This window comes from Somniosus microcephalus, chromosome 5 (genome assembly GCF_052327205.1).
Source record: "Somniosus microcephalus isolate GS21.2 chromosome 5, FLI_Smic_1.0, whole genome shotgun sequence".
NCBI classification, from domain to species: domain Eukaryota; kingdom Metazoa; phylum Chordata; class Chondrichthyes; order Squaliformes; family Somniosidae; genus Somniosus; species Somniosus microcephalus.
Window position 1 is genome coordinate 319,405,124 of NC_140991.1, and position 19,688 is coordinate 319,424,811.

Sequence of the window (19,688 nt, forward strand, 5' to 3'; positions counted from 1 at the left end):
AGCCCAGCAGCAGGCCGAAGAGGACTGAAATGTTACTTACCTTGTGACCCAGCAGATCTTAGGTGCATGTTATAAATTATTTATTGTATTAACCTGAAATGGGCCTCAGCCCTGGATTGACTTGCCGCAGAATCTATTTTCTCATGCCGCAGAGTTGGTTGAACATAAATTGGTCGTGAAGTGCTGGGGAATTCTACGGGTCCTGCCTATGGGTTTCCATGTCATTTGAATGGAGTAATGAATTCTTCAGATCGACAGCTGCTTGCCAGCCTCCCAGACCAAAAAGAAAAGACAGACTTGCATTTCTCCAGCGCCTTTCACCACCTCAGGACGTCCCAAAGCGCTTTACAGCCAATGAAGTACTTTTTGAAGTGTAGTAATGTAGGAAACGTGGCAACCAAATTGCACACAGCAAGCTCCCACAAACAGCCATTCGATAATGACCAGATAATCTGTTCTAGTGATGTTGATTGAGGGATAAATATTGGCCCCAAGACACTGGGGAGAACTCCCCTGCTCTTCTTCAAAATAGTGGCGCGGGATCTTTTATGTCCACCAGAGAGGGCGGACGGGGCCTCGGTTTAACGTCTCGAATTGTTCTGTCAATAAAGAGAGAACCAATAAACAACAAAGACACCTGCTTCTCGTGACGTGCGCCAAAATGCTAAGGTTGTAACCTTGCAGAAAGTAGGGTAGGGGAGAGTTACTAGAATGTTCAAGACACAACTATCTTAATTTGAGAATGTTTCCAGGTTTCTCCCCCAGACCACCAAGGTATGACATCAACATCCTGTTTGTATGAAGAAATTGAACGAATGAGGAAAAATAGGATTGACATTTAAAAAAAACATTGAAATGATGTACTTACCCACTGCACTTTCTAAATTTGTTTCTCCAGAATCAACAGATTTTATGTGACTCTGAAAACAAACCGACACACAAAGGTTATGTAAAGATACTTTGAAACCACCAGTCCTCATTATTTTTGCTATAAACACAGAGGCATTTATAATTTTATATAGAATAAGATTTATCAAAAGTAAAAATTACTTATTTCTCAAACTTTTATTATTCGTAAATATTCCAGAGACTGTCCTGTCATTACACCAGTGACCACACTTCAAAAAGTACATCATTGGCTGTAAAGTGCTTTGGGTCGTGGAAGGCGCCGTATAAATGCAAGTCTTTCTTTCTGTCACTGCTTTTAGGAGACAAGGCACTTGATCCAGAGGATAGCTTCCTCCTTGAAGTCGAGTGGCATCCCGTGTTAACAGTGAATAGTGCCGGAGCTCTCGTGTCAGCATTGCTGGTAAACTCAGCAAACTTTGAAGAGAAACAAATCTACCTGCCGCAAACTGGAAGATACAAGTGCTGCAAAGTTAGGTATGACTGCCACGTCAGGATCTAAAAACAGCAGTGTTATCCGAAACTTTAAAAACACACGCTGACCTAGATTTTTTATCTGGCATGCATAGACAATCTCTTAAGGGGAAAAATATAAAAATCAGGAGAATTAACAAAATTTGAAAAGTTTGGGTAAAGAAAATCTAAGCAAGAAAATACTACAAGTGCCTGGTTTTGTTAATTTTCTCTTTAAGGCTTTTGCTACAAGACCCGGGGCAGAATTTCCAGGTTGTTACTATAGGGGCCAATACCCTGATCACGGGCAAAATGGGTTCACAGTTGCGGTGTCTGTGTGCACTCCTGTACAGGTTCAGTGAATTACAGTATGCAGACGACGCTTGTGTCTGCACTCACTCAGAGGTCAAACTCCAAACCATCGTCAACACCTTCATCGAAGCGTACGAGAGCATGGGCCTTACACTAAACATCCGTAAGACAAAGGTCCTCTACCAAGCTGCCCCCGCCACACAGTGCTGCCCCCCGATTATCAAAATCCACGACAAGGCCTTGGACAACGTGGACCACTTTCCATACCTCGGGAGCCTACTGTCAACAAGGGCAGACGTTGATGACGAAGTCGAACACCGCCTTCAGTGTGCCAGCGCAGCCTTCGGTCGCCTGAGGAAGAGAGTGTTTGAAGACCAGGACCTCAAACCCGGCACTAAGCTCATGGTCTACAGGGCAGCAGTGATACCTGCCCTGCTGTATGCCTCAGAGACATGGACCATGTACAGCCGGCACCTCAAAGCACCGGAGAGGTACCACCAACACTGCCTCCGCAAGATCCTGCAAATCCATTGGCAGGATAGACGCACCAACGTCAGTGTTCTTGCTCAGGCCAACATCCCCAGCATCGAAGCTTTGACCACGCTCGATGGACGGGTCACATTGTCCGCATGCCCGATACGAGACTCCCAAAACAAGCGCTCTACTCGGAGCGCCGACATGGCAAGAGAGCCCCAGGTGGGCAGAGGAAACGCTTCAAGGACACCCTCAAAGCCTCCTTGAAAAAGTGTAACATCCCCACCGACACCTGAGAATCCCTGGCCCAAGACCGCACAAAGTGAAGGAGAAGCATCCGGGAAGGCGCCGAACACCTCAAGTCTCTTCGCCGGGAGCAAGCGGAAGCCAAGCGCAGGCAGCGCACGTCAACCCAAGCACCCCACCCACCTGCCCCTTCAACCACCGTCTGCCCCACCTGTGACAGAGACTGTCAGTCCCGCATTGGACTCATCAGTCACCTGAGAACTCATTTTTAATGTGGAAGCAAGTCATCCTCGGTTCCGAGGGACTGCCTAAGAAGGGACGTAAGACTGGTTCAGTGGGAGGTAGACCTTGCTGGAATCAACAACGTTGGCAGGTTGCAGGTGAACAGGCAATCCGGAGTGAAGCAGCTCTTAATGGGCTTCTGCTAACTACTCATGCAGACTGTTGTGGCTAACTGCATTCAGAAGGATGGCTAGTCACCCATGACTCATGAGTGTCAGCTGTGGCTCACTGGGTAGCACCCTCGCCTCTGAAGGTCAGAATGGTTGTGGGTTCAAGTCCCACTCCAGTGACTTGAGCACAAAATTCTAGGCTGACACTCCAGTGCAGCACTGAGGGAGCGCTGCACTTTCGGAGGGTCAGTACTGAGGGAGTGCTGCACTGTCGGAGGGGCAGTACTGAGGGAGCGCTGCACTGTCGGAGGGTCAGTACTGAGGGAGCGCTGCACTGTCGGAGGGGCAGTACTGAGGGAGCGCCGCACTGTCGGAGGGGCAGTACTGAGGGAGCGCCGCACTGTCGGAGGGGCAGTACTGAGGGAGGGCTGCACTGTCGGAGGGGCAGTACTGAGGGAGCGCTGCACTGTCGGAGGGTCAGTACTGAGGGAGTGCTGCACTGTCGGAGGTGCCGTCTTTCAGATGAGACGTTAAACCGAGAGCCCGTCTGCTCTCTCAGGTGGACGTTGACATAATAAAGACTCACTACGCACTTGGTTGAACATAAAGCAAGGCTTTAATCGACTTGTAACAAAACATGGAGGTCTAGTTAGTAGTCACTAGCTTCCTGTTTCCAGATTGTCTCTGGCCAAGTTGGGCCCACGCCCGAGTATTTATACTCCTCGGACGGCGCCCTCAGCTGGCCGTCCAGTAGTACTTCCTGAGTTACTTCTTGTAGAAGTTGCGATTTATGACAGACGTAAAAGATCCCAAGGCACTATTTCAAAGTCATTACTTTACACAAGCTGGAATGTCGTTTGGTCAGCGGCTGCATCTCATGACAAATGCACATTTTTAAAAATTATTAGTTCCTGGGATATGGGCATCGCTGGCAAGGCCGACATTTATTGCCCATCCCTAGTTGCCCTCAAGAAGATGGAGGTGAGCCGCCGCCTTGAACCGCTGCAGTCCGTGTGGTGAAGGTGCTCCCACAGTGCTGTTAGGGAGGGTATACTTTTTTTAAATGGTTTTGGTACAACTGAGTGACTTCAAATTCACCAGCTGATTAGCCACATACTCAGTGAGCAGCTCATGCAGAGCCTGTCTAAAAGTTGGGAAAAACAATCTTTTGGGCTCTTTAGCCCCTTTATGCTGCCTCCTCCACCGTCTGGCTCCGTACCGGGCGTCCTGTGGCTGCACAGCCAATGCCTGTTCCCTCGCAGTGATGAGCTCCCTCTTTGTGTTGTAGATCCCGCTCCGACCCGGAAGCCCACGCAGCCTGTGTAACGATCTCCAACCCAAGAGAATGGGTCAGGGTTCCAGTGGGATTTAGTGCTGATTAACAGACTTTTATTTGTTTCTGGTGACAGTAGACTGTGGAAATTTCAGCACCGAGTTGGTAGTGAATTTCCCTGTCTGTGAAACAACAAAAAAGGAAATATAGAAACATAGAAGATAGGAGCAGGAGTAGGCCATTCGGCCCCTCGAGCCTGTTCCGCCATTTAATGAGATCATGGCTGATCATCCAAACTCAGTACCCTGTCCCTGCTTTCTCCCCATATCCCTTTAGCCTCAAGAAATATATATGGTTAAGAAGGCATACGGGATACTTGCCTTTATTAGCCGAGGCACAGAATATAAGAGCAGGGAGGTTATGCTTGAACTGTATAAAACACTAGTTAGGCCACAGCTGGAATACTGCGTGCAGTTCTGGTCACCACATTACAGGAAGGATGTGATTGCACTAGAGAGGGTGCAGAGGAGATTTACGAGGATGTTGCCGGGACTGGAGAATCTTAGCTATGAGGAAAGATTGGATCGGCTGGGGTTGTTTTCTTTGCAACAGAGGAGGCTGAAGGGAGACCTTATTGAGGTGTATAAAATTATGAGGGGCCTAGATAGAGTGGCTAGGAAGGACCTATTTCCCTTAGCAGAGAGGTCAATAACCAGGGGCACAGATTTAAAGTAATTGGTCGGAGGTTTAGAGCGGAGTTATGGGGAACTTTTCTCACCCAGAGGGTGGTGGGGGTCTGGAACTCACTGCCTGAAAGGGTGGTAGAGGCAGAAACCCTCATCACATTTAAAAAGTACTTGGATATACACTTGAAGTGCCGGAACCTACAGGGCTACGGACCAAGAGCTGGAAAGTGGGATTAGGCTGGAGAGCTCTTTTTCGGCCGGCACAGACACGATGGGCCGAATGGCCTCCTTCTGTGCTGTAAATTTCTATGACTTGACATACAGCAGGACAGCGGCAATGCAGCCTATCCTGTTTGCTAGACCAACGCCTCTACAGGACACAAGTCAGGAGTGTGGGATGGAATACTCTCCACTTGCCTGACTGAGTGCAGTTCAAGAAACTCGACACCATCCAGGACAAAGCAGCCCGCGTGATCGGCCCCCCATCCACCACCCGAAACAGTCACTCCCTCCACCACTGGCGCACCGTGGCTGCAGTGTGTATCATCTACAAGATGCACTGCAGCACCATAGCCCTGTATCAATCCCAAACTAATCCCACTGTCCCGCTTTCCCCATAGCCCTGCATCAATCCCAAACTAATCCCACTGTCCCACTTATATGGCAATGTCCATTTAAATCAAGGCTAATGTCAGCTTGGAGGCATCTAAAAAAACTGTTGAGGCGGCACTGAAATGATTCTGAACTATAAGTATTCAGGCAATTTGCAATCACATTTTCATTTTTATGCAGAACTAAGGATTTGCCAATCAGTAACTGCAAAAAGTAGAAACCATTCCAAGCATTTAAAAGTTCCATAGTTAGAAATGGGCCTTTAGGATTCAGGTTTATTCACAAAATCCAACACCGTATCATGGAAAATTAGGGAATAAACTGAAAACTGCAGGACACCACTGTGTCAGCCAATGCGCTGCACTGCGTCAGTCAATGCGCGGCACTGCGTCAGTCAATGCGCGGCACTGCGTCAGTCAATGTGCGGCACTGCGTCAGTCAATGCGCGGCACTGCGTCAGTCAATGCGCTGCACTGTCAGTCAATGCGCTGCACTGCGTCAGTCAATGCGCTGCACTGCGTCAATGCGCTGCACTGCGTCAGTCAATGCGCTGCAGTGTCAGTCAATGCGCTGCACTGCGTCAGTCAATGCGCTGCACTGCGTCAGTCAATGCGCTGCACTGTCAGCCAATGCGCTGCACTGCGTCAGTCAATGCGCTGCACTGCGTCAGTCAATGCGCTGCACTTTCAGCCAATGCGCTGCACTGCGTCAGTCAATGCGCTGCACTGTCAGTCAATGCGTTGCACTGTGTCAGTCAATGCGCTGCACTGTGTCAGTCAATGCGCTGCACTGTGTCAGTCAATGCGCTGCACTGTGTCAGTCAATGCGCTGCACTGTCAGTCAATGCGCTGCACTGTGTCAGTCAATGCGCTGCACTGTGTCAGTCAATGCGCTGCACTGTGTCAGTCAATGCGCTGCACTGTGTCAGTCAATGCGCTGCACTGTGTCAGTCAATGCGCTGCACTGCGTCAGTCAATGCGCTGCACTGTGTCAGTCAAGGAGTTGGGGGCGGGGTGAGACTTTCAGCAAACAGTATATTTTACAGCAAAAAACTATTTACTTAGCAAACAACAAAACAGTCTATTTACTCTGCAGAGTCTATTTAAACAGTGCACCACAGCAAACAGTCTACAGAGTCTACTTAAAATGAGTCTCTATGAACTAGAGGATACAGAACTCATGATTAAAACTGCAGCAACTTCTCCCGATAAAAGCAGGGTGAGGTTGCCAGCAAAAATCCAATGAGTGGAGGCTAGTTACATACAAATCATGTGCGTCAAATCAATCCCAGTCACTGACAGCAGTCACTCCAGCGAGATTGAATGGGGAATTACCCAATCATCTCCAGTCTGGCCGGGAATAACGGTGTCACTATATGCAGCCGTGGAAATCGTACAGATCTGTCAGGAATTCAGTGAGCACTCAAACTTACACGGCAGAAGTACTTAATGCGAACAGCAATTACACAGCACTTACGCTGGCTGGAGTGTGTTAATTCATAAACTTGTGCAATAAAGAACGAGAAATTTTCACCCATTCATTATGAATGAGGAGTTAATTTTACCCTATTTCTTTTAGAATGTAGAATACAGCAGTTCTTTCTAATCTGAAGCACAGATTAATTGATCATTTATCTCATTTGGTATTTGTGGGACCCTTGCTGTGCACAAGTTGGTTGCTGCATTTGACTGCACGTCTAAAGTAATTGATTGGTTGCGAAGTGGTTTATGATAACCTGAGAATGTTATAATTATCCCTGGTGTGATATATAAATCCAAATTCATTCTTTCTTTGAAAAGTCAGCAATTAGTAACCCTTTACTTACAAGCAACGCTCCACAGTTGACAAGAAATTCCTCAGTGATAACCTGGGGTCTAAATATCTGAAAAATAGATTGTTTATGATTCATAATCTTAGCGACTGTTACTTTTTTAAAAATCGCATCACCATCAAATTTTAAACTTCCCCGAACACTCCCACTCTGCTCAGCAGTACAGAACACAAGATTGTATGATGTACGTCTCCCTACATAACCGTGACTGCACTTCAAATGAATGAATTGTACGTCAAGTGCGTTGAGATGTATCGGAGAGGTGTGATAAGGGGCTGCGCAGATGCAAGTTTTACTTGCTTCTTTTTAATAGATTACTCTTAAGCATCCAGGTCTGGACAAACACTCCAAATGGTTTCTTTCTGAGCAGTGGCTCAGTGGGCCGCACCCTCGCCTCTGAGTCAGAAGGTTGTGGGTTCAAGTCCCACTCCAGAGACTTGAGCACAAAAATCTAGGCTCACACGCCAGTGCAGTGCTGAGGGAGTGCTGCACTGTCAGAGGTGCCGTCTTTCAGATGAGACGTTAAACCGAGGCCCCATCTGCCTCCTCAGGTGGATGTAAAAGATCCCATGGCCACTATTTCGAAGAAGAGCAGGGGAGTTCTCCCCGGTGTCCTGGGGCCAATATTTATCCCTCAACCAACATCACTAAAAACAAATTATCTGGTCATTATCACATTGCTGTTTGTGGGAGCTTGCTGTGCGCAAATTGGCTGCCGTGTTTCCTACATTACAACAGTGACTACACTTCAAAAAAGTACTTCATTGGCTGTGAAGTGCTTTGGGACGTTCGGTGGTTGTGAAAGGCGCTGTAGAAATGCAAGTCTGTCTTTCTTTCTCAGTTTGCAAAAACAAGCTGGTGTCATAAACTGTGCTTTACAGACACAAAGAAGGCATTTCCTAAAACTATTGGGTACAGAAGGATTGGGTAATGGGATTAGTAAACACACTGGGGGTGAAACTCGACTTTGGCGTCGCGCAAATTAGGCGATAGTGAAATCGACAGCCCAGTTAGGGTGTAAGACGGGCTGCCGATTTCACTATCGCCTATCTTGCACTGTTGCAGACAGCAAATTTCAACTCCCAACCCTCCCCACTACCTTTTCAACTGCATTTGAAACCAGGCGAAACTGGTGGGATCAAACTTTCTTCACTATGCCAGATGTAAGTCTTAAGTGAAACAAGTTTAGCCCAGTTCTTTGTGAGGAACAGTCTATAAACTAAAGCAGCTCACAATTGGCAACAAATTGTCAGTCTTCCAGGCCATAAGGATGCCTGATGTGGGAAACACACACTGTGCGTTAGGGGTCTGAGATTGGGCTAAAATACATTGTTAGGCAGAACAGACGGTTTGACTCTGCAACTGACCTGTGCAGTACTTGACTTGTGATTCTTAAGAACACAAGAACATAAGAATTAGGAGCAAGAGTCGGCCATTTGGCCCCTCGAGCCTGCTCCGCCATTCAATAAGATCATGGCTGATCTTTGACTTCAACTCCACTTTCCCGCTCGATCCCCATATCCCTCGATTCCCCTAGAATCCAATAATCTATCGATCTCAGCCTTGAATAGACTCAACGATTCAGCATCAACAGCCCTCTGGGGCAGAGAATTCCAAAGATTCACAACCCTCTGAGTGAAGAAATTCCTCCTCATCTCAGTCTTAAATAGCCGACCCCTTATCCTGAGACTGTAATGACGTACGGAGAGAGATTGGGTCGATTAGGCTTATATTCGCTAGAGTTTAGAAGAATGAGAGGGAATCTCATTGAAACTTATAAAATTCTAACAGGACTAGACAGACTAGATGCAGGAAGGATGTTCCCTATGGTGGGGGAGTCCAGAACCAAGGGTCACAGTCTAAGGATAAGGGGTAAGCCATTTAGGACAGAGATGAGGAGGAATTTCTTCACCCAGAGAGTGGTGAACCTGTGGAATTCTCTACCACAAAAAGCAGTTGAGGCCAATTCATTAAATATATTCAAGAAGGAGTTAGATATATTTATTAAGGCTAAAGAGATCAAGGGATATGGGGAGAAAGCAGGGACAGGGTACTGAATTTGGATGATCAGCCATGATCGCATTGAATGGCGGAGCAGGCTCGAGGGGCCGAATGGCCTACTCCTGCTCCTATCATCTATGTTTCTATGTAACCCCTGGTTCTAGACTCTCCAGCCAGGGGAAACTGCCTCTCAGCATCAACCTTGTCAATCCCCCTCAGAATCTTATATCAATCCTTCTCAACCCTAAGCATAACAGACACACAAAAAAAAATTCTGAAATTTAAAAATATGCATTAGGATTTGGATAACATGGGACACTGATCTTTGACCTCGGTGACCTGGGTTCAAATGGAACAAGATTGAGGAGCTGCAAGTTTGTGGTGGGCTGACTGTAAGGGTTGTGTGTGAATTGAGTTTGAGCAGTCTCACTGCAACGCCTAATGGGCCAACAGCACAAAACATTGCCTAATTCAGCTATAATTGGCAATCTCAAGTCTGAGAAGCCACAGGATAGCTGGTGGGGGGAAATGGAAAATAAATGTCACATTGATGCAGTTAGGGTACTATTCTGAGGGTGGGGCTGAAGCACAATGTTGGGGCAGAGTAGAGGGAGTTATTTTGCTCTGTATCGAGTTGTGCTGTACCTGGCATTGCTCTATACTGACACCGGGTACCTGAAATGGGAAGAATTCCATTCGCCTACACTAACATCCTTCACTTTGATGAACACAAAATCAAAAATCATAGGACTCGCGTTCAAGTCAAAGCTTTGAGAGACTGGCACCTTCCCTCACTGAGCAGCCTTGCGACAACTAGAACTGCCAGCCCGCAATGAGCATCCTCCCAATAACACCCACCCCCTCCGGTGAGCAGATTTTTGACAATTGTCCCCTTCATGAACAGCCTTTCAATAACTGCAACCCCCTCCCCTCAACACTGAGCAGCTTTCTCCGCCGCCCCCCCACCGCCACCCCCCAACCCTTCATCTCCCTGTTCATTCCCCGCTCTCCTTCTCCCTCTCTCCCCACCTCCCCCTCTTTCCTCTCCATCTGCCTTCTTTTTCCTTCCCACGTCTTGGTCCAATTTAATCATTCCCCCGCCCTCTTACACTGCTTAGCTGGAATATTACCCTGCATTTTGACTCACCATCTGCAACTCCACAGGAGAGCAGCAACAACAACAACTTGCATTTATATAGCATCTTTAACGTAGTAAAACGTCCCAAGGTGCTTCACAGCAGCGATTATCAAACAAAATTTGACACCGAGCCACATAAGGAGAAGTTAGGGTAGGTGACCAAAAGCTTGGTCAAAGAGGGAGGTTTGAAGGAGCGACTGAAAGGACCTGTAATGAAACCACTAAGCACATAATTTGATGGAATTTTAACGCTTTCCATAACAATGTTACATTACTTATAATCTGAGGAACAAGAATTTGGCTTGCCTACATATAATTTTTTCAAATATTAGTTTTGGCATTCTCTAAAATAAACTGTTTACCGCAAATAATTTAAAAAATGCTCAGGCAGTTCAAAGAAAATCAGTGGAATCGACTTTGATATATTTTTCTTTCAGTAAGTGCCTGTCTCAGTTGCATCCTACCTTCCATGAATATTTTCCAATACATATCATTTCCTGATGTTATTTTTGGTACTTTTTCAATAAAGCAGAAACAACTTAGACTTGACATGGCACTTAGAAAATATGGGTTCAATGGCGCTTTGAGAAACCACCGCATTGAAACCATTTCCAGTTATTATTTTTTGCCTTGAAGTCTTCCAAATTGTAAACAAGAAAGCTTTAGTGTACAGTCGCTCATTATACTTGGATAACACACCCTTCACTGCAACAACACTTACGATGCACCAAAGCCCATGTACAGGAAACTCTCGTTTAAACAGCAGCTAAATATCCGGAATTCTCTATTAACCGGCAAAATTCTCGCTCCGAAAACAACACCTCAATAACCGGCAATGTTGCCGAGTCCGAGTCTCCTGCAGAGGCCGAGTCAGTCAGTGGGGGTAGTTCTCCAAACTGCCACTACTCGGCTTCTTGGTGCTGTCGGAAGTCCAAACACCTCAATAACAGGAGTCTGACTCTTTGTTTGTTAAAGATAGCCTCGGTAGATAACCCTCTCCGTCATCCGGAATTTTTAATCAACCGGCACCATCCCGGTCCCGTTGGTGCCGGACACCAAAGAGTTTCCTGTACTAGGAAAAGTTTTTTTTAAATTCATGTGGGCATCGCTAGTAAGGCCAGCATTTATTGCCCATCCCTAATTGCCCTCGAGAAGCTGCCTTCTTGAATACAACGGAGTGTCTTGCTGGGCCATTTCAGAGGGCAGTTAACTGTCAACCACATTGCTGTGGGTCTGGAGTCACATAGGCCAGACCGGGTAAGGACAGCAGATTTCCTTCCCTAAAGGACATTAGTGAACCAGATGGGTTTTTACAACAATCCGGTAGTTTCATGGTCACCATTACTGAGACTAGAGGAGGATCCACTTGGGCAAAGCAGCAGAGAGCTGCTCTCACTGTGCAATGATATTCCAGCAAGATTCAGTTCCTTCAGGGGTGGGGGTCAGAAATTCCATCACCTGCATTATTTGGGAAAAAGAGCACTCCTTACTGCACCAATGTGACAATTTCCATTTCACACACCAGCTAGCCTTGTGCCTCTGTACGCGAGATTGACAATTTAGTGCCAATTCTTACCACAAAAGAGTCTGTTTTGTGGGCTAACAAGGAACCGTGTTGATAAAGGCCAAAATCCGTTCATCTAGCACCCTTACAACCAGCAAAAGAAGCAAACATAATCACAACAGCCTGGGCAGAATTAATACCTACATTCCAGAAGTGTAAGGACTATGTGATAACACACTAATATCTAGTTCCCAATTGGAAACGAGGATGCCAATTTGCCTGCCTTTGAGATATCATCTAACAGCCATTTGAACATGACATTTTCGGTGGGTACACTCCATATATCCACTAAAGGCATGAAGTACAAGTTTGGAAATGAGAGTTTTAAGAGGGAAAGAGAAAGCTAAGTATGTGAGAACTTGATAATAAGCCATGTTTCGCTAAAATTTCAGGAATCAATTCAGGAAGAAGGATCAGAGGGGAGTTGAGGAGAACCTTTTTCACCCAGAGGGTGGTGGGGGTCTGGAACTCACTGCCTGAAGGGGTGGTAGAGGCAGAAACCCTCATCACATTTAAAAAGTACTTGGATATTCACTTGACGTGCCGGAACCTACAGGGCTACGGACCAAGAGCTGGAAAGTGGGATTAGGGTGGAGAGCTCTTTTTCAGCCAGCACAGACATGATGGGCCAAATGGCCTCCCTCTGTGCTGTAAAGTTCTATGATTGTATGATTAAAACAGTGCAAGAAATATATAAGTTAATTAGAAAAAGCATGTGTACATTTGTAACATTTGACTGATTCAAGAACATTGGAACAAATAATGGGGGTGAATTTCCGTAGTGGTTCTCCCGATCATCCGCCATAACTTATATGGCGGAAGTGCAGTGGAAACCCTGGAAAAACAGCGTCAACAGTTCTGCAGAAATTCACCTCCCGTGCTTCAAAACTTGTGTGTCAAGCAGGGACATTGCCTCGTTGCTCAGTCCCAATTTCCTCACCAAGAACACGCCAGTAGAATCATTTGGAGATTTGCATGAATGTCTTCCATTTACTACAACTACAAGGTGAAGCAATGTTTCAAATAAGAATTAGGAACAGGAGTCGGTCATCTAGCCCCTCGAGCCTGCTCCGCCATTCAATAAGATAATGGCTGATCTTCTGCCTCAACTCCACCTTCCCGCCCAATCCCCATATCCCTTGATTCCCCATGAGTCCAAAAATCTATCGATCTCAGCCTTGAATATACTCAACGACTGAGCCTCCACAGCCCTCTGGGGTAGAGAATTCCAAAGATTCACCACCCTCTGAGTGAAGAAATTCCTCCTCATCTCAGTCCTAAATGGCCGACCCCGTATCCTGAGACTGTGACCCCTGGTTCTAGATTCCCCGGCCAGGGGAAACATCCTCCCTGCATCTACCCTGTCAAGTCCTGTAAGAATTTTGTATGTTTCAATGAGATCACCTCTCATTCTTCTAAACTCTAGAGAATATAGGCCTAGTCTACTCAATCTCTCCTCGTAGGACAATCCCCCCATCCCAGGAACCAGTCTGGTGAACCTTCGTTGCACTCCCTCTATGGCAAGTATATCCTTCCTTAGGTAAGGAGACCAAAACTGTACACAATACTCCAGGTGTGGTCTCACCAGGGCCCTATATAATTGCAGTAAGACGTCTTTACTCTTATACTCAAATCCTCTTGTAATAAAGGCGAACATACCATTTGCTTTCCTAATTGCTTGCTGTACCTGCATGTTAACTTTCAGTGATTCGTGTACAAGGACACCCAGGTCCCTCTGAACACCAACATTTCCCAATCTCTCACCATTTAAAAAATACTCTGCTTTTCTATTTTTCGTACCAAAGTGGATAACTTCACATTTCTCCACATTATATTCCATTTGCCATGTTCTTGCCCACTCACTTAGCTTGTCTATATCCCCTTGAAGCCTCTTTGCATCCTCCTCACAACTTACATTCCCACCCAGCTTTGTATCATCAGCAAACTTGGATATATTACATTTGGTCCCCTCATCCAAATCATTGCTATAGATTGTGAATAGCTCAGGCCCAAGCACTGATCCTTGTGGTACCCCACTAGTTACAGCCTGCCAACCCGAAAATGACCCGTTTATTCCTACTTTCTGTTTTCTGTCCGTTAACCAATCCTCAATCCATGCTAGTATATTACCCCCAATCCCATGAGACCTGATTTTGTTTAATAATCTCTTGTGTGGCACCTTATCGAATGCCTTCTGAAAATCCAAATACACCACATCCACTGGTTCCCCCTCATCTATTCTGCTAGTTACAACCTCAAAAAACTCTAACAGATTTGTCAAACACAATTTCCCTTTCATAAATCTGTGTTGACTCTGCCCAATCCTATTATTATTTTCTAAGTGCCCTGTTACCACGTCCTTAATAATAGATTCTAGCATTTTCCCTACTACAGGAAACTTTGTGCTATCCGGAGGTTGAATGTCCGGCAGCTTCGATCTAACGGCAGAAATCAGCAGCCGTTTTGGTTAGGTTTTTTTTCTTCTCCTAGCATTCTTTTCACAGGCAGGCTCTGGAAAGCGTCTTTGTAGCTTAGCAACAGCTTCAGAGACGCTTCCAAGCTACTGGGCCGAGTGTTTACAAGCTGTTGCTGAGCAACAGTGTTTGTGGTCAGATATGGCAGGCTCTGGAAGGTGTCTCTGTATCTTAGCAACAGCTTCAGAGACGCTTCCAAGCCACGGGCCGAGTGTTGACAAGCTGTTGCTAAGCAACCATCTTTGTTATCAGATACGGAGATGAAAAGCTCCTATCTGATAACATTGGCGCTGGTCTATCCGGAAGTTTTGTGGCAACGGTAGCAGCTCGGTCCCGTGGGTGCCGGATAGCACAAAGTTTCCTGTAGTGATGTCAGGCTAACTGGTCTGTAGTTCCCCGTTTTCTCTCTCCCTCCTTTCTTAAACAGCGGGGTTACATTTGCTACCTTCCAATCCGCGGGAACCGTTCTAGAATCTATGGAATTTTGGAAAATGACAACCAATGCATCCACTATCTCTAGAGCCACCTCTTTCAAAACCCTAGGATGCAGGCCATCAGGTCCAGGGGATTTATCAGCTTTCAGTCCCATTAATTTCTCCAGTACTATTTTTTTACTAATACTAATTTCTTTCAGTTCCTCATTCTTACTATGCCCTTGGTTCTCCACTATTTCCGTGAAGTTTTTTGCGTCTTCTTCCGTGAAGACAGACACAAAGGGCTCGAATTTCCAAGCCCCGTGGAGGCGGGTTTGGAAGCGGAAGTGGGGGGAAAATTGCAGAATCGGGGGGCACGAACCCTTCCCACCCCAACCCGCCTCCATGCCCGTTTCCCAGGAGGCGGGTACCCGACCTGTGCTGGGAGCCGCCTCCCCGAGGCGGGAAGGGGATTAGTGCCAATTAACTGCCTGTTAACAGGCAGTTTTTGGCCTAATCCCTATTTTTAGCCCTGAAGTGTGGGCTTCCTGATGGCTCCAAACCACGCCAAGTTAGCGAGGCGGACCGTCGGTCTGCAGGGGTTGGAGGGTTCGAGATGTCCGGTGTTCAGGTGAGTGATAGGTGCATGAGTGCAGAGGTAAGTGTGTTTGGTGTGTGTAAAGTGTTTAAAGAAGTTTTACATACCTTTACTTACTAAGGCAGGCTTCCTTCCTTCAGGTCTCGGGAGTCCCTCATCTCACCGGCACAGAAAGCAGAATGGCTGCGAGCTGTCAAAAGCTGCAGCATTCAGCTTTCTGTTCTTGAGAGATTTCTAACTGAGTCTGTCGGACTCAAGTTAGCAGATTGTCAGTGTTTGACAGCTTCACAGAGCTGTCAAATGCTGATTTTTAGCTGTCAAAAGCTCTTGACAGAGGAAATGTCAATCCCTGACGTCACCTGTAACCGGGTGTCCCTTAATTGGCCGGCTGAGCCCGCTGAGCGGGCTCAACAAGGTCAATCGAGGGAAAATAGCGTGGGTTGGCCACAAATGGATGGAGGCGGGATTACAACCCAAAAAGTGGTAGTCCCGCCTCCATCACGTTCCCATTGACAAAATCCAGCCCAAAGTATTTGTTTAATTTCTCGATGCCATTTCCTTATTCCCCATTATAATTTCTCCTGTCTCAGCCTGTAAGGGACCCACATTTACTTTCATTAATTTTTACCTTTTTACATACCTATAGAAGCTTTTACAATCTGTTTTTATATCTCTCGCAAGTTTACTGTCATATTCCATTTTCCCTTTCTTTATCAATTTCTTGATCCTCCTTTGCTGAATTCTAAAATCCTCCCAATCTTCAGGCTTACTACTCTTTTTGGCAACATTACAACCCTCTTCCTTTGATCTAATACTATCTTTAACTTCTCTTGTTAGCCATGGTTGGACCACTTTTCCTGTGGGGTTTTTGTGCCTTAAAGGAATGTATATTTGTTGTAAATTATGTATTAATTCTTTAAATGCTAGCCATTGTTTCTCTACCATCATACCTTTTAATGTAGTTTCCCAATCTACCTTAGCCAACTCGTCCCTCATACCTACGTAGTTTGCTTTGTTTAGATTTAAGACCCTAGTTTCAGATTTAATTAAAACACTTTCAAACTGAATATAAAATTCAATTTCTTATGATCACTCTTCCCTAAAGGCCCCTTTACTACAAGGATATTAATTAACCCTTTCTCGTTGCACAATACTAGATCTAAAATAGCCTGTTCCCTAGTTGGTTCCTCAACACACTGATCTAGAAAACTATTCCATGAATTCGTCCTCCACACTATTACTGCAAATTTGCTTTGCCCAGTCTATATGTAGATTAAAGTCCCCATGATTACTGTATTACCCTTGTTACATACACCTCTAATTTCCTGATTTATACACTGCCCTACATTACAACTATTGTTTGGGGGCCTATAAACAACTCCCACCAATGTTTTCTGCCCCTTGCTGTTTCTTAGCTCCACCCAAACTGATTCTACGTCTTGATTTTCAGAGCTAAAATCCTTCTCGCTACTATCTATCTCATCCTTTATTATCAGGGCTGCCCCTCCTCCTTTTCCATTTTGCCTCTCTCTCTTCCAAAAGCTAAGTATCCTGGAATATTTAGTTCCAAACCTTGGCCACATTGCAACCACGTCTCCATAATGGCGATTAGATCAAACCTGTTCATTCCAATCTGTGCTATTAATTCATCTATCTTGTTTTGAATGCTTCGCGCATTCAGATATAGTGCCTTTAGCTTTGACTTATCCTATTTTCCCTGATATCACCTTAGTCACTGATGCCTTATTACCTTTGTTACTCTCTGTCCCTTCCTGACCCACTCTGCTTATTTTTACCCAAAACTCTGCTCTGCTCTAGAGCCGTGACATTTCTCTCGTTGCTTTTAAATTTACTCTTTCCTGAATCCTCCCACCCACCCCCCTTCATTAGTTTAAAGCACTGTCTACGGCCCTAGTTAATCGGTCCGCCAGGACACTGGTCCCAGCCCAGATTAAGTGGAGCCCGTCCCAATGGAACAGTTCCCTCTTTCCCCAGTACTGGTGCCAGTGCCCCATGAACTGAAATCCCTTCCTCCCACACCACTCTTTGAGCCATGCATTTAAACCTCTAATCTGTTTGTCCCTCTGCCAATTTGCGCGTGGCTCAGGTAACAAACCAGAGATTATTACCTTTGAGGTTCTGCTTTTTCATTTGGATCCTAGCTCCTCAAACTCCCTCATCAGAACCTCATTCCTAGTTCTACCTATGTCGTTGGTTCCTACGTGGGCTACGACAACTAGATCCTCCCCCTCCCACTCCAAGTTCTCCTCCAGCCACGAGGAGATGTCTTTAACCCTGGCACCGGGCAGGCAACACAACCTTCGGAACTCCCGGTCGCAGGGGCAGAGAACAGTATCTATCCATTTGACTATACTGTCCCCTACCACAACTACATTCCCTTTCACTCCACCCACTTGAATGGCCTCCTGCACCTTGGTGCCATGATCAGCTTGCTCATCCATCCTGCAGGCATTTCCCTCATCCACACAGGCAGCAAGAACCTCATACCTGTTGGACAAGGGCAAAGGCTGAGGCTCCTCCAGCACTGCACCTGGGGTCCCCTTACCTGCCTGAGTTGTAGTCACACCCTCCTGTCCCTGACCGCTAACCAGACCTGTACCACTACCTAACCTAAGGGGTGTGACTGCCTCCTGGATCAAAGTGTCCAGGTAACTCTCCCCATCCCTGATGCCCCACAATGTCTGCACCTCAGACTCCAGCTCAACAACTCTGAGCTGAAGTTCCTCAAGATTCAGGCATTTGCTGCAAACGTGGTTGTCCGGGATCACAATGCTCTCCACAAACTCCCACATGCTGCAGTTGAGGCACGCCACCTGCACTGCCATCCCTAGATGACCTTGTTTTATTTAATTAAATTTGTAATTAGTCAACTTACTTTACAGTGTAGTTTCTTGACTACTTACTTGATCTAGATTAAGCTATGGGTACTGAAATGAAATATCTACCTGTAACACAAAGCACTACAAGTATTGTAGGCAAAACACAGCAACTCCTTCCCCCTTTTCTCCAAATTCACACTCTTTCCAAATTTCCAAATAAAACACTCCATTTTAATCCCGCTCTGTGCAGACCACAAGATAACAAACATCCATTTTTGGCTTATTTCTTAGATTAATTTGTTGGCCACAAGTGCACACACACACAGATGAGTGGTTCAGTTTAAGGTGTTGGAAGCCTTTAATAATCAAGCCTTTCTTGATATATATTAATGACTTGGATGTTGGTGTACAGGGCACAATTTCAAAATTTACAGATGACACAAAACTTGTAAGTATAGTGAACAGTGAGGAGGATAGTGATAGACTTCGACATAGACAGGCTGGTGAAATGGGCAGACATGTGGCAGATGAAATTTAACACGGAAAAATGCGAAGTGATACATTTTGGTAGAAAGAATGAGAGGAAATATAAACTGAAGGGTACAATCCTAAACAGGGTGCATGAACAGAGAGACCTGGGGGTATATGTTCACAAATCGCTGAAGGTGGTAGGACAGGTTGAGAAAGCAGGTAAAAAAGCTTATGGGATCCTGGGCTTCATAAATAGAGGTTTAGAGTACAAAAGCGTGGAAATTATGAAGAACCTTTATAAAACACTGGATCGGTCTCAACTGGAGTAGTGTGTCCAATTCTGGGCACTGTACTTTAGGAAGGATGTGAAGGCCTTAGACAGAGTGCAGAAAAGATTTATGAGAATGATTCCAGGGATGAGGGACTTCAGTTACGTGGATAGACTGGAGAAGCTGGGGTTGTTCTCCTTCGAGCAGAGAAGATTGAGAGGAGATTTGATAGAAACATAGAAAAATAGGAGCAGGAGTCGGCCATTCGGCCCTTCGAGCCTGCTCTGCCATTCAATATGATCATGGCTGATCCTCTATCTCAATACCATATTCCCGCTCTCTCCCCTTACCCCTTGATGCCTTTTGTGTCTAGAAATCTATCTATCTCCTTCTTAAATATATTCAGTGACTTGGCCTCCACAGCCTTCTGTGGTAGACAATTCCACAGGTTCACCACCCTCTGAGTGAAGAAATTTCTCCTCATCTCAGTCCTAAATGTCCTACCCCGTATCCTGAGACCGTGGCCCCTCGTTCTAGACCCCCCCCCCAGCCAGAGGAAACATTCTCGCTGCATCCAGTCTGTCTAGTCCTGTCAGAATTTTATACGTTTCAATGAGATCCCCTCTCATTCTTCTAAACTCCAGCGAATACAGGCCTAGTCGACCCAATCTCTCCTCATACGACAGTCCTGCCACCCCAGGAATCAGTTTGGTGAACCTTCGCTGCACTCCCTCT

At 45.9% G+C, this 19,688-nt stretch overlaps 1 protein-coding gene across 1 annotated transcript in view; it reads right to left on the reverse strand.

The window, feature by feature from the left end:
- ulk4 (unc-51 like kinase 4) overlaps positions 1-19,688 on the reverse strand; it is a 585,662-nt gene that overhangs the window by 291,844 nt on the left and 274,130 nt on the right. Inside the window, exons 23-24 of the mRNA XM_085989398.1 lie at positions 7,180-7,236; positions 869-920 (exon numbers count right to left, since the gene is read on the reverse strand). Coding sequence (XP_085845524.1) covers positions 869-920; positions 7,180-7,236 — 109 coding nt within the window. The remainder of the gene's footprint in view (positions 1-868; positions 921-7,179; positions 7,237-19,688) is intronic.